This window comes from Dunckerocampus dactyliophorus, chromosome 8 (assembly GCF_027744805.1).
Source record: "Dunckerocampus dactyliophorus isolate RoL2022-P2 chromosome 8, RoL_Ddac_1.1, whole genome shotgun sequence".
NCBI lineage: Eukaryota > Metazoa > Chordata > Actinopteri > Syngnathiformes > Syngnathidae > Dunckerocampus > Dunckerocampus dactyliophorus.
This window is the reverse complement of record NC_072826.1, coordinates 2333419-2358153: the sequence shown is the minus strand read 5'-3', so window position 1 is coordinate 2358153 and position 24735 is coordinate 2333419. Positions and strand designations below refer to the sequence as shown.

The 24735-nt window shown below is 42.1% G+C and overlaps 1 protein-coding gene across 1 annotated transcript; it reads right to left on the bottom strand.

The window, feature by feature from the left end:
• Nucleotides 1–50: 50 nt before the first annotated feature.
• LOC129187025 (laminin subunit beta-3-like) lies at nt 51–24735 on the bottom strand. Its single transcript, XM_054785878.1, has 23 exons — nt 24566–24735; nt 24443–24491; nt 23873–24027; nt 17342–17456; nt 15605–15678; nt 13953–14144; nt 13677–13740; nt 13440–13609; nt 13240–13360; nt 12969–13157; nt 10924–11079; nt 10585–10778; nt 9335–9431; nt 8022–8391; nt 7776–7936; nt 6844–7055; nt 5223–5429; nt 4689–4833; nt 4386–4593; nt 2386–2527; nt 2102–2278; nt 1821–1983; nt 51–454 (listed from the first exon to the last, which is right to left on the bottom strand). The coding sequence occupies exons 2-23, from the start codon at nt 24465–24467 to the stop codon at nt 315–317; spliced, it is 3477 nt and encodes a 1158-aa protein (XP_054641853.1). The 5' UTR covers nt 24468–24491; nt 24566–24735; the 3' UTR covers nt 51–314.

Genomic DNA, 24735 nt, shown 5'->3' with positions numbered 1-24735 from the left:
CTGAAATATATGATGATTTTGTGATTGCAAAGGTGCGGCACTCCCGTTCGTATTTGTAACATAGTAAAGCTTTATTTAAATATTCTGCTGAAACAACACAAAATAAATAACGCAGTGTTCATGTTCACAGATGAGTGCGGTGAAACTGATACATTTGGGTTTGACCTTTCACAAGACGCGTGTCATAAAAAATATATTTTTTAAAAAAGCCCACACACCTGTGGATTACTGAAATGGAAGCTGTGAATTGAATATGTTGATAATGGCACATCACTAAGAGGAAAACGAGGCATAGTCAAAGCAGCGCCGTGTCGTCAGCCCTGGCAGGTACTCAGGTCGTAGGCTTTCTTTCTGAGTTTTTCCAGAATGTCTTTAAGCTTCTCTTCGAGGCCCTCCAGCTTTGAGGACTTCTGAATGATCTCATCCTGCAACTGCCTCAGGGAATCTGCTTTTCCTAAAAAGAACGATAACGCAAAAAGCACAATGAGATCCAATACACAAGCAGTGTCCAAAAAGGATTCGAATTGTGTATCGTGTAAACTTAGCAAGAACTGGAGCCATGTATGACAGAAATGTCATTCATTGACTTTTATAGGCCAGTGGGCGGGCCGGGGGCAAGCTGGGTGTGTCTTGCCCAAGGACACAAGTCGGGATGTCTGACACTGGCTTAAAATAAATACTCATATTGGTATCGAAACGGAAAATCTGCACACGCGTGATACCGTGCTCCGCAGAGAAACAAGCTCAGTACGTTTCACCTTCAGATTGAAAATATGCAATTTGCAATGAGCGTAAAGTGTTACGTTTTGACTCTTTTCGTGTAAGGCGGCTCCACCTAAATAGTAGTGCTGACTACGAAAGAGAAACAGGTACCGCTGCTTGCGTTTTCCAGCGACCGCAAATGCTCTGAGCAGGAAACAGAAAAACAAAATAAGAGCAAAAAAACAGGATACTAAAGAAAACCAAGAGGATAGTAAGGCGTCTTCCTTCAATACAGTCATCCCTGACTCTATTGCATTTTCTAAAAAATTAATTAATTAATAAACGATTGCTCTTTCGTGTTTGACTATGGCCTAAATGTTGCGTATTCTTGCTCTAAATTAAGTACTGTATTTTCAAGCATAACAATGTTCCAAATGAACTCAAATACAAATGTGGACTCTCTTTGACTTTTATAGCGTGGACCAGACAACGCTGGATCAGGACTTCGCAGTCATGTAAGACGCATGGGCGCCGCGACAGACGTGCGCAGCCGCCTCATTCGTTACCACGCTCACGGAGAAAACTGTCTCATCGGGGTGTCACAAGATGTCGCAAGTTTAAAACGTGACAATATTTCTCGTTTGGAAAAAAACTGTGTCACTGTCACTAGAATTGTGACGATAGTAAATAACTTCATTAATCACACAATCAATGAAAAATGTTGCCGGCCTCAACATATTTCCATGTGCATGCATGTCTCCCGCCTCCAAACGGTTCACTCTGTGCATTGGTTTCAGCACCTTGGCCCGTTGCATGAACAGTGTGAGCTCTTTTGTCAGTCAGGGTGGAGGCGGGGCCGCTGGCATACACACAGAGTGCAGCACAGTGTAACATAGCAGAAATGAAATGAGTAGATTGCAGTATATTGTCATATATTTTTTTCATTGTGCTTTTCTTAAAAGTAACCCAAAAGTAGACCCAATCTCGTGTATCGTCTCGTCCCACGAAGTGAGTGTCTCGTGGCAACCCTCAGTACAAATCACCCATTTGATTTCTTTCCTCTTTGAGTGACACAATGCAACGCGCTCCCCCACCCTGCAAACGTGTCTGTGTATTACCTTCCAGAGCATCCAACATGCTGTCAGTGGTGTTGCCCAGCGCTACGGCATCCTTCTTCAGCTTCGCCAGCCGATCGGCCTCCGCCCCTGCTTCTCCACCAGGCCCTCTGGCAGCAGCCTCATCTTTAAGACGATCCAGCTGCTTCTGAGCCGACAACAGGTCCTAAACAATACACACGTCATTTATTCTACATGCTCACATGATTAACTTTGATGATGTCAAATGCTACCGTAATGTACGCCCAGAGTATATGAATTTAAGTCCCGGATCCACCTCTGACCTGGTTGGCAGCTGCTGCGTCATTCTCAGCGTTGTCAGCATTTCCCTGTGCGCTCTCAGCAAGCTTGCGTCCGTTCGGCACAAGTTGTTTGAGCGCATCCACTTGAGATTTGGCGGGAGCGATCATTGACGATACATCATCGATAATCTTCTCTGCTGGGTTCAGTTGGTTTTTGGCCTAAATGAAAACAGTTATTGTGGAATGATATCAAATGATATCAAATGTCTCTGTGACCTGAAGATGGTAAGTTGTGTAGGACATGAATGCTTTTCCCTGTTTGGCACCTTAGTCAAGTTATCAAGTAAGTTGTCTCTGAGATCCATGATGTCCTCCAGCTTGTCTTCCATGTCAGAAAGCGAGCCCTCCACCGAGTCCAAGCCCTCCACAAGGTCATCCACATTATCCTTCACCCCGTTGGCTGTATCTCTGTCAATGTGCCATAAATGGATGCACTCTCAGAAAAAAATACACATTCCTATGCAAAGACATTTATACAAAATGGTAACGTGCCCTTTAATGTCATAAATGGGATGTACAGTCGTCCCTCGCTGCCTTGGTCCCTCACTCTATCGCGGTTCATTCATAAATGATTTCTGTTTCATGGTTGACTAGTTGATAGTCAGAAAATATGCATATTTAAACAAAGTGTATGTATTTTTTGTCAAAAGAGGCAGCTAAGAATGCATGTAATGGGACGCACCTACTCCGCCTATAAAACCTTCTGCATATTAACCAAGCTACAGCGACATTGTTATTATCATTATTATTATTAACATTGTTACGCCCAAGAACTATGTTGCTGGCGTAGTGACACCTCGCCACAACACACAGGCTAGCTATCGCCAGCTAGCAACTAGCTTCACCACACACTCGCTCACAGCGCTTCAGGCCACGAGCGAAAGGTAACGCTACATCTCGGAGCTGCCGCCACTGCCGCTTTTTTTTTGTTTTTGAGTTTGGAAAAGTTAACGCTGGGTGTAGCGTTCCTTTCTATGTTGCTACGTGAAACCAACGCGCCCAGGAAGGACGTTCCAGTAATGCTTAAAACAACCAAAGTAGGGCAAAATGCTGTAAGTATTTCATGTTACCACGAATGTGCCAGTTACCGCATGGTCACAGCATGGATAGAAAACCATAAAACCTTGTTGGAGGTTATAGGAAGTGTTTTTAATAGCGGGCTTTCTAGGCAGAATAGGTGTGTCCCATAACATGCATTAATTACCTGCCTCTATTTATCTGTTTTTATATCTTTACAACGCACAGATAATAGAGAAAGAAGTATGTTCATGTCCCACATAAGGATTGTGGATGATGGGCAAAATAAAAAATAGAAAACCCTGCAGTTGATATCATTCCACCCACCAAGTTGTGGACGTAGTATTCTACATTGGTCACTAGGTGTCAGTAAGTGCTCGGTGAGACCGCCACCGACGCACTAGACTTGAACAGCTGTCTCTTATCACAGGCTTAAATGATCTCACAACAGGCACCATAATAATATCTAGGGGTGTCGCGAGATGAAGGATGGGCGAGATTGGGTCTACGAGAACGAGACGAGATTTTAACATTATTTTTAAGAAAAGTGCAATGAAGAAAAGCTAAAAATATGACAACATATTGCAATCAACTAATTTAATTTCTACTATGTTACGCTGTCCTGCACTCTGTGTGTATGCTAGCGGCCCCGCCTCCACCCATTGAGACAAAGAGAATGTATGACTGACAAAAGGCCTCACTCCGTTCATGCCGTTGATCTATGGAACAAACGCGCACAGAGTGAACTGTGTGGCAATATATTAAGGACGGCAAAATGATTGAGTTCATTATTTATTTATTTATTATCGTCCTTGTCATGTTTTAACCACGCGGGATCTTGTGACACCCCTGATAATAACATAATAATCATCATAATAATAACATGGGTTACTCTTGCGACCACAAGTGAAAAACTCAACTCTGAGCTCCCGTCACTTCCTGTCTGCCACTGATTCTGCTCCCCTACAAGGTCAACTGTCTTATTGTCTCATGTCCTATTTCCTCTGATTCTATCTACTATATTGGCGAATACGAATGGAAAGGTGACTACCTATATGGGTGTTATTTTATGTCTAGATAACTCTAATAAAGTCAAATAACGTATTTAGAAGATTGTAAACAGGTTTTCCATGACTACAAAATATATGCTTTCATAAAGAAGGAATCCTACTTTTCGTGGTCAGGTTTGGAACCAATTGACCGCCATAAATGAGGGCTTACTGTACTGTATCAGAGGAATACGTTCTACCTGGCATCCCGAGCCTTTTTCAACGTTTTTTTGGCAGCATCCAGCTGTGGGCGTGCTTGGTTAAATATGGATGTGCTGTCTGGAAGATTAGCGGCCAGATTTTTCAGATCCTCCAACTTCTTCTTTAGAGCAGATGGGCTCAGAGGCAGTTTGCTTTTCAGGATCCAGTCGCTCACATCCTGAATCTGGCTCAGGTTGGATGATGGGTCTGGAGGCAGAATAAAATGAAGTTTTGATTCAGCGTTGTTATCACGGTCATTGTTTGCTATGCTGTAAAAGGTCATAAACTCATACTCTGTTTACCTGACAGGAAGTCTTTCAGCTCTTTCACAACATCCCGTGCCTCTTTTAAGTCCTCTTCCAGTTCATTTTTGGCCTGCTTCATCTTGTTGGACAGATCCTCCGCTGACTGTCTCACCTCGTTGGTGGTGTCTTGTGTGTCTAGGAGCTGTGAGGAAGTTGAATGTAGTTCGTTTTATGTGGTAAAATATACACAATGTGCCCTTCAATTGACCAATCCAGGCTGTAGTCTGCCTTTCGTCCACTGTCAACTGGGATAGGCTCCAGCTCACAACCCTGAACTGGATGGACGGATGAGATGGTTTGTATGGAACCCCTTAAACCCATCATTGTCAATGGCCGCAGTATATCCCACTACCCTCAGTTTAAATTAAAACACTACAAGAAACTGCATCATTGATAGTGACTGGGCTCCACATTAAAGCCAGGTCTGACACCAGGGCAGTTGAGAAGAACAGAAGAGGAGAGCAAGATGAGGGCTTTCTCTGGCGGGATACAATAATAATAAAATTACAATATGAGTGACAAGACTGCTACCTGCTCTGCAGCTTCTGTGATTTTGTTGCTGAGTTTTTCCAGTCGATCTTTGACTTCTTTCACATCTGCATCAGCCGTCTTCGCCAGAGGAAGGGCACCAACGCATGTTGAGTTCTTCTCACAGGGCAACATCCCCTCTGGTGGACACAGGTCCTCACCTTCACACTGGAGTGGGGTGCAGGGCTCGCTCCGAACACTGCCACACACCTGGGAAATACTCCTAAGTCAGCAACTTAACACAGTCAGCATATTTTGGATACTAGAAATACTGCATATACTCCCTATTTTGAAATATATATACATTTTAGTGTTTATTTTTTCATGTATGAGTTTTTGTGTGAGGCGCAAGTCTACTGTACCAAACCAAAGACTTTTGATGAACCTGAAGGGCGAATATGAGAAGTTCTGTCTTCCGTCCTACAAAAGTTCCTGGGGAAATCAGTTGATGCCATTCCCGGGCGACTCGAGACATCGAATTTTAATGAAATAAAACCTAACACTAAACGCTTTCCTCTCATACCCATTTCTCGTAAAACATACACTGGAACCTCGATTTTCATCATTTATTTGTTCCAAAATGTCCGACGAAAAATGTACGTAAACTGTATGAAAGCCTGTTTGTCGAACACTCACAAATACGCAGTGCGCTTGAATGCCTCATCAGCGTGTAGCAGGAAGAAAGGAGACGGACGTGGAGTTGTTCGTCAATCTGTGTGTTCTATGAACAAGGATGCACTGGCTGGCATCTGTCCATAGTATCCTAACTCTCCATTCTTCACAAAGACCGAGTCACCAACACATACAGTAGATGCGTTGTTTGGGCACTCGTTTTGGCAGAATGACACGTGGGCAAATGGACTAGTTTGATAAGCACACTGGTTGACTGTGATCCTACGAAAACCGAGGTACGAAAACATGTATACACACATACACATGAGTTACCGTAATTTCCCGCGTATAAGACGCACCGGTGTTTAAGCCGCACCCACAGAATTTAGAAAGAAAAACTGATTTGTACATGTATAAGCCGCACATGTCCACGTGATAGCCAATCGTGAGCTATGAGGAAACTCACAACAAGCTTGTCAATTAATTGGAAATGGCAGGAGGTTATTACGCAGTATAACAGCCTTCTTACGCTAAAATCATCACACAGCAACTTAACACTCAAAAGCTAGGTAAGAAATATACAAGGCAAGTACCAATACGAGTTTAAAATCAAATAAAAAACCCCAACAGCTATTTTAACTTCATCCCATAATGCAGTTCGTCCCAGCAAAGCATTTCATTGCTTATTGCTGCCTGGCGCTGCAGTAATGTCAGCCTCCCTCTGTCAAATGACAAATGTCAAGATGTCAGAACATAGCCATAAATTAGCCGCACCGCCGTACAAGCCGCAGGGTTCAACATTTAGGAAAAAAGTAGTGGCTTATACACCGGAAATGACGGTACACTTATATACTGTAAATGTACTGTATGTGTATGTTTATACAGAATGTACTGTGCATACTGTATATGCCATGTCCATGTGCAGTATAGAGTATATATGAATGTCCCTGTTGTGTGTAGAAAAGGTTAGCAGCCATGTGGCTAAGCTGATGACTTGCATCCTGTTTGGTACCTTCTTAGCAACCGGGGTGAGGTCCGGGCGGGACGCCATGTTCTCGTTGAGTTTGTTCAGATCTTGAGTGTTGTTTGGATACTCTTTTTTCTGAAGATCTAGAGTGTCTTCTCTGGTGTTAGCCGACTCCTTGACCGTGTCTTTAGTGGCATTTACTTTCTTTTCAGCATCTGTAGACTCATCGTAGGCGTTTTTGATGGCAGAGAAAGCTCCTTCATGAGAGACAGAAGACAAATTAAGTGTACCTCTTTTCCACTATCCAGCAGTCTGCCACTCACAAAAATATAAGCCACACCCTCGTTTGTTCTTAAACCTGATCGGACGTCAATAGATGCATTCAATGCGGCAGATTCTGTGGGAAAACCTGTTGTCTTGCTAGATATAACAACAATGTATGACTGTATGATGTAACAATGGTCACGATAGTTGAACACTTTTACGGCTTTATCCTCATAAATTTACGACTTCAATCTCAAAATATCTGATTTTTGATTTAAATGTGGACCTAACACGCCATCGTAGTATAACTTTTTGCTAATAATAGGCCATAGTAGACCACGTTACAAAGGCACACGTGGCCACTGTATTATATATTGCACAACCATTCTTACTAAAGGTGCCAGATTCAGACCAAAAGTAAGAATAATTGAACTGTACACGACTAGAAACGACACCACTGGAACTATCCCACCCCGTCTGTACACCTAAAAGAGGCAGAAGACGGTCAGCCAGCGATCTAAAGTCGGCTTTAAGTTTTGGCCCCTTGTGTGACTGAGTGTTTATGTCAGGCGCCGGCCCAGTGACCAAACTTCTGATCTTCACTCCAACTGTAGGCGGTGTCAAGGTTTTTATTCGTCTGGGCGTAACCTGCGGAAGTTTCAAGGAGCTTCCTTTGCTGTAACGGCCGCAGCGTTCACATCTTCAGCACTGACCCGCATCGCCGGGATTGATGGAGTTTTCCACGGCATTTTTCTTGGCATTGTACTCCACATCCAGGGTGTCCAGCAAGTCCTGCAGTTTGTCAAGCTCATTGCTCACATCAGGTCTTTTTTCCAAAGGTGAGAGGTCATTGCTGATCTTGTCCACCTGGTCCCTTTGAGACACATGTAACAGATCATCGTACATTCATATCATGAGACGTATTAAATACGAAACATCAATGTAGACACCTCCCGCACCTTATTTTGTTCAGCCGGGACCGAGCATCATCAATCGGTTTGGAATAAGCGGGCGGAAGGGAGACGGAGCCCTGAATCAAATTAAGACGAGCTTCCAGGTCTCGAATTTGGGGCTCAAAATTTCCAAGGTCGCCCGTGCCTCCCGGAGGAGACGGGAGTGTCGGGGTTATCCCCTTCAGAGCTGAGCTGAGGGATTGTCGCTGTGCATCCAAGGTGAAGAAGCAGGAAGGACACGCCTCACAATCAGGGAACGAATCACATCGTCCTCGACTACACGAGTCACAGCGAGGCCCTGTGACGCCTGGATGACACACGCAAGTTCCCGTCTGCTTGTCGCATACTTCAGTGCCTTCAGCATCACAGAGACAAGCTGTGGAAGGACAGAGAAAGACAGGAAATATACCAAATCATGCTTTTGACAACATTTTCAATCCTGTCCTGTCCAGCCAATGGGGCTTATACTGTAGTATTGTTGATGTAGATGCCTTTACATGCCAACCCTTGACTGTCATTGCACCACATTGTTATATTGCCTTTGCACTTTCCAAGGTATTTACAATTGGTAATACATAGAGAGACAACAATAACAACAACAATAACAACAGGACTACATCAGCAAATGTCTATGACAGCCAATAGTAATAACAGGCACAGTACTAATACTGTATGGAGACATAAATAATAATCCAAATAATAAGTAGATGAACAATAACTTTTTGTAATCTTACTGCCAGCATCGCCATCATTAGAATAAAAACAAAAACGTGTAATTGTCACCGAGAACGTATAAAAGGTGAGGGGCTGCTTCCTACCACCCAGCAAACCCCCGACCCCACTCAGCCAGCATGGGCCCCCAGCCAATCGCAGGGTACGTGCCACTGTGCGGCCCCACAGACAACGTAGGAATGTTAAACAATTGGAATGTCAGGAAAAGTCATAGAAGTGTTATTATGTCAGCTGCCAAGTCGCAGTCAATAGACTTTTTGTGCAATTTACATTAGTGCTGACTTCCCAAATGCAGTCAAACCCTGCAAAAGTCACAATTGCATGATTTATTACGTGCATTTAACTTTACAGACTTTTTGCTGTGATTGGGGAATTAATTCATTTCTTGTATTTAGTGTGTTCTTGCTGTATTTTATGCTTTTCATGTGTTCTGTGGACAGTTTGAGTGACTTTGGAGTTAATTTAACATGAATTTAACAGTCGAAGAACGTAAACCAGACATACATTAAGCTTTGATGGTAAATGTCATTAAAAGGTTTAATTGTTCAAGCGTGATGAAGAAGACAAAAGAAGAAGGAAGGACTCACGCTTGCAGCCGATGAGAGGGTCCCCATACGTGTTGGCGGGGCATCCGTTACAAGTTCGACCCCCAAAGCCGGCCCGACACTGACACTGTCCTGTCGACTGGAAACAAAAACATCATTCTTGCTGCACTATGTGGACAATAAAAAAATCATATTGACAGGAATTTTCACTTGATAAATACCACAGTATCCAATAATACACAAAGACATTCTTTGTTACTGAACTCATTCAATCCCAGCCATTTTTCGAAATTCAACCCCTTCAGTAGCGGCCAGTTTTGACTGATCTTCCAAGGCACACAGAATATTGTGTTCTCTGGCTATATGAACATGGAACCTAACAAAAGAAAGATTAGACTCTCGTCTTTCATCAGAAAAAAAAGTTTGCGTCTACCCTTTTCCGCTCTTTAGTAATCAGCAGGAGAACATAAGTAAGTTTCAGGAAAATATCAGTTCCCAACAAAAAAAGGGAGAAAAAACAGCTTTTTGAGAATTTCAAGCATAACTTTCACTTTGACAGAAATATTTTTTGCTTTTGTGACAGCTAAAATATCTAGACAACTATACTATATATTTCAACATAAACAACACAAAAAAGGGGTTGTTTTACATCAAAATAACAGTTTATTTACAAATATAACACCATGAACTATTCACAATTTTCACATTTGGCACTGAACTGCGTGTGTGCACGTGTGTGTGCATGCGCACGGGTAAAAATTTCCCTCCAATGCGTAACCTTCTGCACGCTACACTCCTCCACGCTCTCTCACTTCCTCCTTCCTGTCATGTGTGTTTTTCCCTTCGCTTGATCTCTGCCGAGCTCTTATCAAACGCACTTCTGCCACCTTGTGGCCGTTTTTATGGCTTCAAACTGTTCTAACAGTGACATCTTGTTGCGTGCACTTGCGTCATCACCTCTTTTTGCCTCTCGTGCAAAAAAACACAAATGGTACTGAATGAGTTATGCGACCATTTCAATAATGTGTACAAACCACTGCATGATCTGCTGGCACCAGCATTCTGCATAAAATCACCTGATTATCAAAACAAATTAATAAACAACAACTTAAAACCATTTCTAAGTTAAGTTTACTCACGGCCAACCTGACACCTTACTGTGCCCCACTCGGGGAGCCCGCCCCACTTTTTGAGAAGCACTGGGTTAGGGGTACATACTCAGTTTCAGCAACATACGTCTTGGTAGCAATAATGCACAATATCCCATATTAAGTCTAGAAAAGATGTCCCACCTGGTCACAGGTATCGCTGAGGGACCTGGTGGGGTCACAGCTGCAGAGTTGGCAGTACTCTGACACTGGAGGCTTCCAGTATCCTCGCGCACACGACTGACAGCTCAGGCCATGGAAGTGTGGCTGACAAGGACACTGACCCGTCACTGCATCGCAAATATCTGACAGCGATCCCTCTGGAGAACAGGAACACTCTGGAGAGTGCAGAAGAAGAGCTTCCGTCAAATTCCACACAAAGATTATTATTATATTATAAACTTTGCTGGTACGAACGAATTCATAGAAATACGAGTATTGGTGTTTTTAAACACATCTGCCACTGTAAGGAAATAAACTCACTGGAGCAACCCAGAGGGTTGGAAGCAGAAAGGCCGTAATATCCAATCCTGCACTGATCACAGCGTGGGCCTTCAACATGGACCTTACACTGGCATAAACCTGTATCGTCATCACACTGGCCTCCGTTCAGCGACCCTTCAGCATTGCACACACAACCTGGCGGTAAGAACACCACAAATACACGTTCACAATACACACAGTACATGCAGCATTTTCCAAGCTGTTTTATGTAATACGTTTCCAGAGACATGAAATAACATGGACAGTATGTACATGGACGCACAGGGACCAACTTTTGGACCAAAGGGCTGACATCACACATGGCGAAATAAGAGAGAGCTATGGATTGACTTGGCCTTGACCTGGTCTGGCTTCTCTTTGTCAACAGGCTTGTATCAGCCTTTTCAACACCACAACATCATTATCTTCTATCCCGGGAAGAAGAAAGGTCTGATAAACCTCAACGTCACTTAAGGACTTGATGGGTTCAAGACAAGCACAAAGCTGTATAGGACACATTTAAAGTGTTCTTATCAGGGATGTCCAATATTATCGGACAATATAGGCATATATCTGCCGATAATGATATCGGCGGGTGAGTGATAACGTGCTCCAGACAGCAACAAGCTTGCTCGCTCAGTAAGTCTGCGGTCGGAAATTTTGCCTTTGGATTGTAAATATGCAGTTTGCAATGAAAGCACTGGTTATTTGTGGGGGGTACTGAGGACTGAGGCTGTTTACAATGCCTGACCGGTCGGCTGTACTGCAGCGTTTTTGTATCCTTGTTAAAACACATTGCTCCTGTCGTCGTCGTCGTCCTACTCCTCCCGGAACCGAAGATTCATTTATTGCGTAATGACACCCTACAGTCGCCACTTCTGCTTTCCTTCAGCATGTCCAGAAGTCCAGCTTTTTGTGCGATGGTTAGCATCCTCCTCTGCCTTCTGGGTGCGACCGCGGGTGCCTTTGACAGCGCAGAACGTTTCGCGGACATTGTGGGTGCTGTCGGGGATGAAACTTGCAAACATACAGCACTTCAGTGTCACACTGCTGGCGATCGAACATGTAAATTTGGCAAGCCGAACACATTCTGTACTTATGTTATATTACATTACATTACATTATATTATATTATATTATATTATATTATATTATATTATATTATATTATATTATATTATATTACATTACATTACATTACATTACAGTACAGTATATTATATTATATTATATTATATTATATTACATTACATTACATTACATTACATTACATTACATTATATTATATTATATTATATTATATTATATTATATTATATTATATTATATTACATTACATTACATTACATTACATTATATTATATTATATTACAATACATTATATTGTATTACATTACATTACATTACATTATATTATATTATATTATATTATATTACATTACATTATATTGTATTATATTACATTACATTACATTACATTACATTACATTACATTACATTATATTATATTATATTATATTATATTATATTATATTATATTACATTACATTATATTGTATTATATTACATTACATTACATTATATTATATTATATTATATTGTATTATATTATATAAGCATCATGTGTTCATTCATTACATGTGATCTGACATTAGTTTAAGGGAAGAGCTGCTGCCGATATCGGCATCAGTAAAGGAGTGCTGGCCCATATCGCTGATATCGAGCACCTCTAGTTAGGACACACAAGTTTAAAATAGTTCCTGACCAATGAGACTTCCTCCAACAGGGCTTGTGAGGAAGAGGAACTCAGTTTCACTTACGAGACCGCTTGGATGCCGGACTTTGGCCGGGTGTCCGACTGTTCTCTCCAGAACTGTGATTGCAATTGCTCGTATTCACTCCAAATAGAATAAATAGTTTGAGCTGACTTTTGACTCTGATTGTTATTTCACAGTTGAAAGAATGAAAGAACCCGGGTGGTTCCGAATCGAAAACTTGTACAATTCAATCCAATCTACAATTCAGTTGTCCAGTGTCACACGCTTACGTAAACAGGCATCAGGACGATCCATCTGGCTACGAGGGTTCTGCTGGTATCCAGGAGCACACTGGTCACATTTTGGGCCTGTAGTGTGGTGCAAACATCCCTCACACACACCCCCACTCCTCCGCCCGCTCGCTTCATACACCGCCGGGTCAAAACGACAGCGCTGGGCGTGGTTGTTACACTCGCAGCCTGGGGAGAGTGCAACAAATGAAAAATCTGTGCTTTTGGCTGGTGAAGGTTTCTCTAGTTGCAGCTTATGTCGTGTTCTCACGCTGGCAGGTGTGTGTGTCCCCTTCCTCCGCAGGTCTCCAGGGTAGATCATTGTGGAGGTCATCACAGCGCTCACAGTTTACTCCAGCAGTGTTGTGTTGGCAGTCACACTGAGGGCTGACCTGAAGATGTTCACAGCAACGTTACAAGGAAGCCTGAACCACAGCAAAGTGAAACAACTGCTGGGCGTGGTTGTCAAACCTTATTGTTGGCCTCCAGCAGACAGTGGCTGGCATGTCCGTGACACAGGCAGCTGCCCATCACCTTCATCTCCTTCAGGGCGAAAAACCTACTGAGGGCTCTGCCTGGTTGACGCGGCACATCGCCCAGCTCTGCCAGCCGTACCCTCAGACCCGTTAAGCCAGCCACATCTGGGAATTCAACCGTATATGAGAAAGACAACTTTCGAGTCACAAGCAGAGAAACACCAAATCTTACCATTGATTTTTTGGGTGGTGGGAATTGGAACGTAGGCATATTGACGCAATGGACTGAACTCGATCTGGAAGACATTCATATCTATATTCTCAATTCATAGTGCCGTTATCCACATACATACTGTACAGACATACAGTACATAGATTAGATAAGTGCATACACTTTGGTCATATAACATCATGACTGCCAAACATTTTTAGCTGACTTTAGTCTAACTTGACTTGTATGGTGGTACAGTACATGTGATTAAAATGCGATACAAGAAAAAGTTGTTACTGTATGCTCTTGATATGGGTTTGCTCCAGTAGGGGGCAGACTGTGACAATATGTCTGGTCCAAAGTGACAGGAGTGGCAGTAGAAACTCCTGGAAAAGATGACTGACAGTCTGTGGCCAAGTAGAGGACAGGCTGCCACGTCCTGCCGTTATCATTCGTCTTCTCGAAGACCATGGCATTGGGACGTGGCCCCTGCGTATAAAAAACAGATTCACAAATTGTAAATACATCATTGAAAATTGGATTTCAAGATTCAAGATTCAAGATTCAAGAGTTTTATTGTCATATGCATAGTAAAACAGGCAGTTATACTATGCAATGAAATTCTTATTCTGTTCATTCTCCCAAGAAAAGAAAGAAAACACAAGAAAAAAAATAAGAACATAAGAAACATAAATACCAACATAAGAAACATAAATACCATCATAAGAAACATAAATACCAATATATTAAGCAACAACAACAACAGAAGCAAAATGTTTATGCCATACCCGTCAAACCTACCGCTTTCAGCGGGAAAGTAAAATATTTTGGCCTTTTTTGTCGTATTTTAATTGTCATGTACGGGGCTGCCCGAGCAGCACGGCTACCGGTCCGCTCGGGAACACTCGGGCAACATCGGCGTTTAGCGTTGCCAAAATATTATCATACCTGAAGCTTTAAATGAACATATTTTGAGGAAATGTATCACCATACCCGGTTTAACGTCGCCCAGGACCTTCTACTACAGTAAAACACTACGACAGCCTGTGTATAGCATAGTTTATAATGCCGTTTTATCCTTAAACTAAAAGCAATGCGGGGAAAATAAACTGCCAGTGGCAGAACAGCACCTCCACCTGGCTGTAAGGTGTAGTGATCGTGCGATACCACTGATTTCGTTTCATATCCGATACTGAGTAAAAGTAAGGCTGCTTTCGGCGATATAAATCCGATACCAATACTTTAAAAAGTGTATTTCATATCATAACATAAAGAATACAAGACATTTAATTCATTAAATACATAATTGATTTAAATAAATTAATCATTAATGTAAATAACTTATTTATTTAATTAAAATCATATAAATTGTGATTATAAGTAAAATAACAAAACCATTAAAATAAACGATTAATGAATAAGAATTACAATTGAAATTGAATGACAACTTTTCCCAATTCACACTTGGCTCCGTTTACAATCGGTATTGATATTTTGATTTGAGTATCACTTTTAGAGCGCGAAGAGCTGGTATCGGAAGTATCACCAGTAAAGAGGCACGTGAGACAGTGCACAACCGCTGTAAAGCCAGGCCTTCAAAAATAGAAGACATATTATTATTTTGGTTTTCTCCGGGCACTCCGGTTTCCTCCCACATTCCCAAAAACATGCAGGTGAGGTTAATTGGCGACTCTAAATTGTCCATAGGTATGAATGTGAGTGTGAATGGTTGTTTGTCTATATGTGCCCTGCGATTGGCTGGCGACCAGTCCAGGGTGTACCCCGCCTGTCGCCCGAAGTCAGCTGAGATAGGCTCCAGCATGCCCCCGCGACCCTAATGATGATGAAGCGGTATAGAAAATGGATGGATGGATGAATGGAAACGCAAATGTTGACAGGTATGGTTCACGCTGGCGCTGATATGAGACACTCTGCATGTTTTCACACACCTTGAAGCTCAGGACCAAGTTGTCCAGTTTGTAGAGATTGTTGAAGTCCAACTGAAGCGTCACTGGACTGACCTCTGCAGGACAAAGAATAGAAGAAACATCACGTGCACTCATCTACATGCTTTCTTTTCTTTTAGTTGTTTAAAGGGTCCCTGAAATGATTCATCAACTTTGCGTAAATATGTTATACATTGTTTGTAATCATGTTCTACGTTGTTTGATTTTTGAAAGCCAACGGTAAATTCACAAAAATCACATTTCTAGTTCATGGCACCAGCTATGACAACGAGCTCGCAGCTCAGCCTCATTTCCGGAAGTGACGTCATCGGGGCGACGCCGCTCAGCTAAAGCAGAGTAAACAAACGCTTCTCGGGGGAGTAAATCGTCAACTTGGTTCAGCATATTTTTCATGAAAATAGTAGTACTCATGGCAAAACGTGTTGCTGCTGGATGTTCATAATATTGGAGCGATACTGTAAGTTTGTGTTCTTTTCCAAAAGAGGAAGGTTTAAGACAACAATGGACAAAGCAAGTGCAGAGAACGAGAGCAAGATGGACGCCCACCTCGAATTCTGCCCTTAGTAGTAATGATATGATTAAAGATGACTGCTTCGAAGGAACACCTTCACAAGAAGCATTTGACTTGAAAGTACGGTATGAATGCATTTGGAAAAAGGATGCTGTTCTGCCGGTACACAGGAAAAAAACAAGACAACAAAGAACGACCACTACGTCAAAGTTGGCACAAGAGAGTAAGTCACTCTTCCATGATAGCGACAAGGCTGCAAAGCATTATACATGTTATATAAACGTCTTTGACAGCGATATGTTTACTGTGGGGGGTGGCAGCAGCGGCGAACATTCATCATTGACGTGAGGCCACATGTACAGCCATTAAAACAGGCTATAAAAACCCCATTTACACACATTAAGAAGCCAATTTAAAACAATAATTGAAGGATGAGCAACTCCAGAGTAATTTACACTTACCGTTCTGTGTTTTGAATGCGACCAATCTCCGTCTCCATGTCTTAAGGCTTAAGTCCATGTTCTGCAAGTTGTCTATTTTAACGCCAAATGTTTCTTTGTTCACAAAAACTACTGACACATGGCTCAAATCTTTGCTATAATCACTGTAAACATCCTCTGTCTTGTACACCGCCATGTTTGTTTACCTGAGCAAAACTGACGCCACTTCCAGACATGACCCTGGCGCCATGAACTATAAAAGTAATTTTTGCAAATTTACCGTTGGCTTTCAAAAATCAAACAATGCAGAACATTCTGACATTATTAGTGGGGCCCAAAGTTGTTTGCGTGACTTTTGAGGCCCATTTTTCAAGATGGTTTTTAAACACTTTCAACATTGTATGGTTCCTTTTTATGCATAAATCGCAATCCTCTACAGCAGGGGTCACCAACGTTTTTCCTTGTGAGAGCTATTTTTACAAAATGAAAATGGCCAAGAGCTACTCATTTTTGTAACATTTATTTTCAGAGCTTATTTTAAACCCAAACAAAGCGAAAATGCTTGTTTTACCAGAACATGAACAAAATGCTGGTGTCCACAACTCACATTTTGTATTTCAGAATGCATTTCTTTCTACTGTTCTTTCATTATTAACTGGAAACCTGAATGAAAAGCAGGCTCGCGGGCACCTCATGTGGTCGTGGGGGCTACCTGGTGCCCACAGGCACCACGTTGGTGACCACTGATGTTTTTTTGTCTTTGCCAACCTTTCCGAGACTGCCACCATCTCTCCGGTCCAGCGGTGGAGAGGACTTCCTTTATTGTGTGGGCCAGCGGGCCGTTTGGATTTGTGGAGTCACATGGACAACACTTCATCTTCCTCTGAAAAGAAGAAAGGAAAACAACCGTGCATTTATTTCCGCATGGAATTCATTGGAGCTGTAAGAACATGAAGCGTTTGCCTCAGGTGAACCGTGCACCCAAATGTGTCTCCAGATAAGATAAGCCCAGTCGTTGACCAGCAGCACAGGATCAATACATCATGAATTAGATTAAAGTGGGTTTTTTTTACATCTCTAATGTTTGGCTAATATTGTCTACTTGTGGTGATTTTCTGTCTAATGTTTTTGTTACCATTTTTAGCTGAAGCTGTGTGGAGTATACGCCTGTCTTGCACAGGATATCTGTGTTTTAGAGATGTGCAAGTCATGAATGTGTCGTTCAAAAATCTCACATTTTTTTACTCAGTCGGGACTCACGGGTACTTGCTCCGTTCACTTACTCACCCCTGCTAGTGCCAGCTACATTTAAAAAGGACACAAGGTAACATGTCATTAATTGTGCAACTGTTACTCTAACAGTGTTAATGGTTTTCCTCCGCTTATTCAGGTCCGGGTCACGGGGGCAGCAGCCCGGCCACCTCCTCCAGATCCACCGGGAGGACACCAAGGCGTTCCCAGGCCAGCCGTGACATATCATTACTTCGTGTCCTTTTAGTATAAATGTATTAGGTTAACCTGGCCCTTTCCTCGAATCACTGTGCTCAACGACAACTCGAGTTTCACTGACTCACAGGTACTCGACAAAGACTCAAGTTTCACTGACTCATGGGGTACTTGACAAAGACTGGTGTTTCACTTGACTCACAGGTACCCGAAGAAGACTCAAGTTTCACTGACTCATGTGTACTCGACAAAGATTGGTGATTCACTAACTCACTTTGACATAGACTCGAGTTTCACAGATTCACGGTACTCGACAAAGACTCAAGTTTCACTGATTCACGGGTACTCAACTAAGACAGGAGTTTCACTGAGTCACAGGTGCTCGATAAAGACTCAAGTTTACCGACTCATGGGTATTTGAGAAAGACTGGTGATTCACTGGCTCACAGGTACTTGACAAAAACTCGAGTTTCACTGACTCACAATGGTTTGACATAGACTCGAGTTTCACTGATTAATGGTACTCAACAAAGACTGGAATTTCACTGAGTCACGGCTGCTCGGTGAAGACTCAAGTTTTACTGACTCATGGGTACTTGACAAAGTCTGGTGATTCACTGACTCACAAGTACTCAAAGAAGACTCCAGTTTCACTGACGCATAGGTGCTCTATGAAGACTCGAGTTTCACTGACTCATGAGTACTATGCAAAGATTCGAGTTTCACTGACTCATGGGTGCTCTACGAAGACTGGAGTTTCACTGACTCATGAGTACTCCACAAAGACTCGCGTTTCACAGACTCATGGGTGCTTTACAAAGACTTGACTTTTACTGATTCATGAGTATTCCACAAAGACTCACGCTTTCCTGACTCACAGGTGCTCTACAAAGACTCGAGTTTCACTGACTCACTGGTGCTCTACGAAGACTCGAGTTTTGCTGACTCATGGGTGCTCTACGAAGACTTGAGTTTCACTGACTCATGAGTACTCCACAAAGACTGGGGTTTCACTAACTCATAGGTGATCTATGAAGATTCGAGTTTCACTGACTCACGAGTATTCCACGAAGACCTGAGCTTCACTGACCCACAGGTGCTCTACGAAAACTTGAGTTGCACTGACTCACAGGTACTCGACGAGCTTTTACAGCTCGGCTGCCAAACTTGTTGCATATGTGCAAGTTTCTATGCATGCACATTGTGACCGACAGGAGCTCAAGTCTGTTAAAGGAATCGAGTTTGCCATCACTTCTGTGTATTTCTGACATATTTCCATTTTTATTAATATCAATCAAATTTGCATTGCTGTTGATTCCATGATGTTGTCATTTTAAACAAATATGTATGCTGCAATGCATGCACTTGACCTGCAGCTATCAAATGAATAAATAATGAACAAATAAGCAAACATCTCAGTTGCTGATGTTGTCAGTCAAGTCAAGTCAATATTTAGCAACTCGTCCTCTGTGCTGGACGTGACTGACGCTCTGGCATGCTCAGCGGCAGCATGGCAAGTTTCCCGGTAGGGAAAAGTTCCCGCCTGGTTGTTCATTGTTGGAGCATAAGTCTCTGGCCTCAGCTCAGACACAAACTCCTTGTCGATGTGTCTTAGTGGATTCCGGGCGCTGCTTTTAAGAGACTTTTAAGGCAGGTGTCTGCAAAAAATCCCTTCCCCAAACAATTCATTGTGAATAATTCTTTTATATCTAAAAAAACAGTGTTATTGCATGAACTTAATGTGTAAGTTCAGTTAAGTGCAGTCCTGATACTAAATGCATCCACCTGTTCATTTTCTAGGCCACTTGCCCTGTTCGGGATCAAAACAACTACATTTGGGTGAAAGGTGGTGTGAACCCTGGACAGGGTGGCAGTCAAACCAGGACACGCATGTACACATATACAAACAAGCATTTACACTTTCACTGAGTGGGAACCAAACCAACGCTAACTGCACGGAAGTCAGCCGAGTGCTCGATACATTATCAGTGACCTGCTAGTTCACTGGACTTTTAATGAATTGTCTTGATTATTGAAAGAGCCAGGACCCTGATCCCGTTGCAAATGTGTGGAGGGAGCTGAAACGTCAAGTTACCAAGCGACAGGCTTGAAAACATCACGACCTGTCAATCAAAATTCAAAATGATTCCAGTGGTTTCTGAAACGCGAGAGACTGCACTTTGTAGTTCTATACGGGTCATTACGGTAATCATAGGGAAAGCCTATTCCTAACACTCAAAGTTACCAGTGTGCTTGAACGCATCATCACCTGAACAACACAGCACTGACTTGAACCTGTTCTGAAACAAAGAAAGGAGGCAGACACGGTGTTGTTCATCGTTCTGTATGTGTCATGTTTGTCAGCCTGGGAAAGGGTGCATTTTATTAAATTTTGTATGTTTTTGTCATGTTATTAGATAAATATTGACTCTGAACTGTTCCAGATGATGTCGTAGTGTAGAGGTTTGGAGTTTAGAGACGATGTCTTGCAAGATTAAGAGTGAACTGGTTCCTTGCTTTAGTATTAATGGCATTCATCCCCAATTCTGTAATGCCACGCATTGTTTATTGCATTTTGGTGCAGTACATTATTGGTGGCTTGTATAACTGTGACGGGATAGCGGTGGTGTTAAGAAGTGGATTAAGACGCCCACTAAAGGCCCATTTTTTTTGACGTGCGATTAACGTGCACATGTTCTGTTTGACCCTCGGCCGACGCCGTAGTTTGAGGAAGCAATACTGAGCAGAAGTGGAGAAATAAAAGGATATTTTCATTGGTGAATTTAGCTTCAAAGCTGTGACCGGAATTGTCATGGACAACATCGTCTTCAACTTGCCAGAGAGAAGCAAGAAGGTACTGAAGGACTGCCGTTTTTTTTTAAATTGTCATTTATACACTGGTACCTGGGCATACGAGTGTCCCAACAAAACGAGTGTTATTTTTAGATCTCTCGGAGGATTTTTTTGCTTGGTACTGTGAGGTAATTTTTGGGTACGAGCTGCAAGTTAACGGCAGGCATAGATGAGGACAGCAATGTGGGGGCTGCTGTCAATGTGACCATTGATGAAAGCTAGTAGTGCTAGCATTAGCAGCACCCTAGATAGTCATCAACACATCAGTAAAACATTCGTACATTATAGCGATGTCATTTAGCCTGTTAATTATGTATCGTGTAAAACTATGACAGGAACAACATCGAATACAAAGCACGAAATGAATACAGAGCCACAATCCACCAGTACGAGCCTGGACTTGCTGTTCAGAGAGGTTGTGTACCACAGATACGCACATTAGCACTCAATAAGGTCGTCAGATCTTACCTTTATGCATTCCCACATAGTATCAGCATTTGGGAGCAAATATGAGGTGAAAGGAAAAGGATAAAAACACAGTATAGTAGTCTATTTGTGTGAATTTCTCTTGGCAATATTATAAAGTAAAGTATCTGTCTATTCGTCTGTCTGTCTGTGCAGAGAACGGGAGAAGGTGCGTTCAAGGACCATCAAACAAAGTGGGACAAATCGCTGCTAACATTTAACATTCAGAAACTGGAGGATTTCTAACTGTATATGAATAGTGAATAAAATAATGGCCCATATTTCCAAAATGTATATCCCTTTACATAAAATTTGACGTAGTTATTGTTGCAGTTGTAGTTCACCACAAAGAGACATCCCTTCTTATTATAGAAAACACCTTTTTCATCTACGATTAAATGCCATTAATTATGAGTTAACTATGGACAAAATGCGATTAATCGCGATTAAATATTTTAATCGATTGACAGCCATAATATGTATACTGTATATACTGTATGCTCTGGTGATACCAGATCACATCGATGCATTTAATTTACCACTCTACTACACTCTTACGTACTTGGCATTGTTTTATTTTGTATTTCATTGTCATTATGTGGGATTGTGTGATGAATTCTTAGAGAAAACAATGTCATCCATGATGGGTGTAAAATTGCAAAATGAGTTCTAATGCAATAATGCAATATATTCTACCTGAAAAAGAAGTCAATCATTAACATTGCAGGGGGGTTGGGGGGGACCTGTGCTTGCCAGCAGGTGATTATTTCAAAATCAGTGTTAGATTTGAGCTGAGTTAGCAAACAGTCTGGACTGTTCACGTGGCACAGATGCTGGTGAAAGAGTACAGTTGCAACACGACATGAGGTTCTGGCGCTGAAATCAGACTGTTTGACAGATTGCAGTCTGGCCCAAAGTATCACAGTCTTCACTGCGCGTCTGTCACTTCACCGTGACCTTTGCTCTACTTTGCTCCCCGGTGCTATAAACGCCATCCAGAAACACGTGGGGGTGTTCGCACTGGACGCGATATTTTCACCTCCAGAGAAGTCTTCAAAAGTAACTTTTACTCATTGACTTATTACATGAATTAAATGGAATACATTTTACAATTATGATAGATTAAATAATGTTCTAATTTAATTAATAATTTAAATAATTTTGTAAAATGTAAGTGTTGTAGTAAAAATATAAAAAACTAGAAAGACGCTCTTAAATTAAATAATTTTATAATTTAATTAATAATTTTGAGAATTTAGTACAAATGATTTTGGTAAAAAGATAAAAACTAGAAAAGCACTCTGAGAGCGCAGACCTTCGCCAAGCGCCGTAGTTCCCCCCCATGTTGTGATTCACACCAAAATAATAATCCTAACTTTTCCCTTACTGCACAAATGTAGCGGTTAGAAAGCGATGCTGTAATTACAGGAACAAGTTTTCAATTCCGTGGTGGTTATTCAGCTCGTCTTTTGAAAATAAAATGCTAACATCCGGTCTGAGCTGGTGTTGCTGGAAAGACATCTCTTTGAGTACTGGTACTCGAAAGGAAATACACGGATTAGCCAGACATCGGATTCTCTCATGTGTGTGCACTGCTTGTCCTTTAAGTAAACAATAATAACAGAACCTCAGTCAATGTGCTGCTCTTAATTTGAAGTTTCAACACAAACATCCGTTTAACACGGAAGTAGCGGAAGTACAATGCTCTTAACTTATTCAATCCCAGCCATTTTTCAAAAGACAACCCCTCCAGTAGCGGCCATTTTAGACAATTCTGACTGATCTTTCAAGGCACACAGAACGTTGTGTTCTACGGCCAGATAAACATGGAACTTACCAAAGAAACATTAGACTGCCCTCTTTCATCAGAAAAAAAAGTTTGTTTCTACCTTTTTCCGTTCTTTAGTAATCATCAACAGAACATGGGTGAGTTTCAGGAAAATATCAGTTCCTGACTAAAAATGGGAGAAAACCATTTTTTTTGTGAAAACATACATTCCAAGCATAACTTTCACTTTGACACAAATATTTTCCGCTTTTGAGACAGCTCAAATATCTAAATCAGTGGTCCCCAACCCCCGGGCTGTGGCCCGGTACCGGGGGTTGGTCATTTGGTACCATCACCACCACAAGCATAAGCCGGTCCGTGGCTTATGCTACACAACAACAAACAACTACACCACAACATGAAAGGGTTGTTTTACATCAAAATAGCAATTTATTTACAAACATAACACCACAAACTATTTACAGTTATCACATTGGGAACTGAACTATGTGAGTTGGAACTGAAGTATGCGTGTGCATGTGCACGAGTGCGCAAATTTCCCTATGATGTGTGATTTATCGGGCGTTGGTTTTTGTTTTTTTTTCCTCATCAATTTTTTTTTCTCCGTGGCCCCTCAGGGGCCCCGTAGTAAGATGTTACGTCAATTGGGAAAAAATCAACAGAATAAAATACTTGGTACATCTGGAAATGCCAACAGGTAAAAGGTGGCGGTAGAACACATAAAAACATTTTGCCGTGGCTCGTACCTGTTGGTATGGCGTGCAGTACACCTCGGAGCCCGTCAGACCGCAGGTGGATGAGGCATGGAGCTGATCGGTACGACCCACAAGCAGGTCACTACTACGCGGGTAACAAGCCCCTTCAGAGCAATCAGTCTGGGCCTCTGATACTGCAGCCACAGCTGGGGGAGGACATTACAATGAAATAACTTGTCAGCTTAGAGAGTTGTCCGTTGTCTGTCCGTCTCTCTACGTAACCCTTTGGACTTCTCGTAGTGGAATATCTTTGCAGTAGTACTCTTAGATGAAGTAAACGAACTAGTATTGGGACGATGTTGTTGTCGTGTAAAAGTAGTCAGTCTTAAAAGAAGGTAACGCAGGTCTAAACTAAGCCCTGTGAGGGATGATTGCTCTTTAAACGTGTGCCGTCATGACAGAAAGCATGCAGGTTTGTTCTTTCTTGTACTCAAGTGTGTGTATGTGTGTGTGTGTGTGCGTGTGTGTTACATTAGGTGCTGCTGTGCTGTGTCATTTACGGACAAACACATCAGACTAAAGTCCACGCAAAGCTCGCGTGTGTAAAAGAATACGTCTTACCGGTTAGAAGCAAAAGCAGCAGCATCTTACAATCCAGTCATGTATGAGACTGCAAATAAAACAGAAAGATGTTAGGTTTTGTCAGCAAACACATTCAAAAAGTACTTCAGTGAAGTTTTTCACCTCGTGTCGGATGCCCAGGTGTGTAACCTGCCGTGATCCTGGCTGCAATTATACACACCGTCGACTCACCTGGACAATTTGATACTATGTGTGTGTGTGTGTGTGTGTGTGTGTGTGTGTGTGTCAGCGTCACACCCTTCATCACCACTCCCTTCACTCCATGAATCAGC

Bases quoted from the DNA above. Each gene is read 5' to 3' on its own strand.
- LOC129187025 (XM_054785878.1), bottom strand. From the start codon at position 24,467: ATGCTGCTGCTTTTGCTTCTAACCG. The intron at 11,080-12,968 runs GTAAGCGTGTGA...TCTTACCGCCAG, and splicing joins TCGTCCTGATGCCTGTTTAC to GTTGTGTGTGCAATGCTGAA. The intron at 7,937-8,021 runs GTGCGGGAGGTG...TGTGTCTCAAAG, and splicing joins TCCCGGCTGAACAAAATAAG to GGACCAGGTGGACAAGATCA.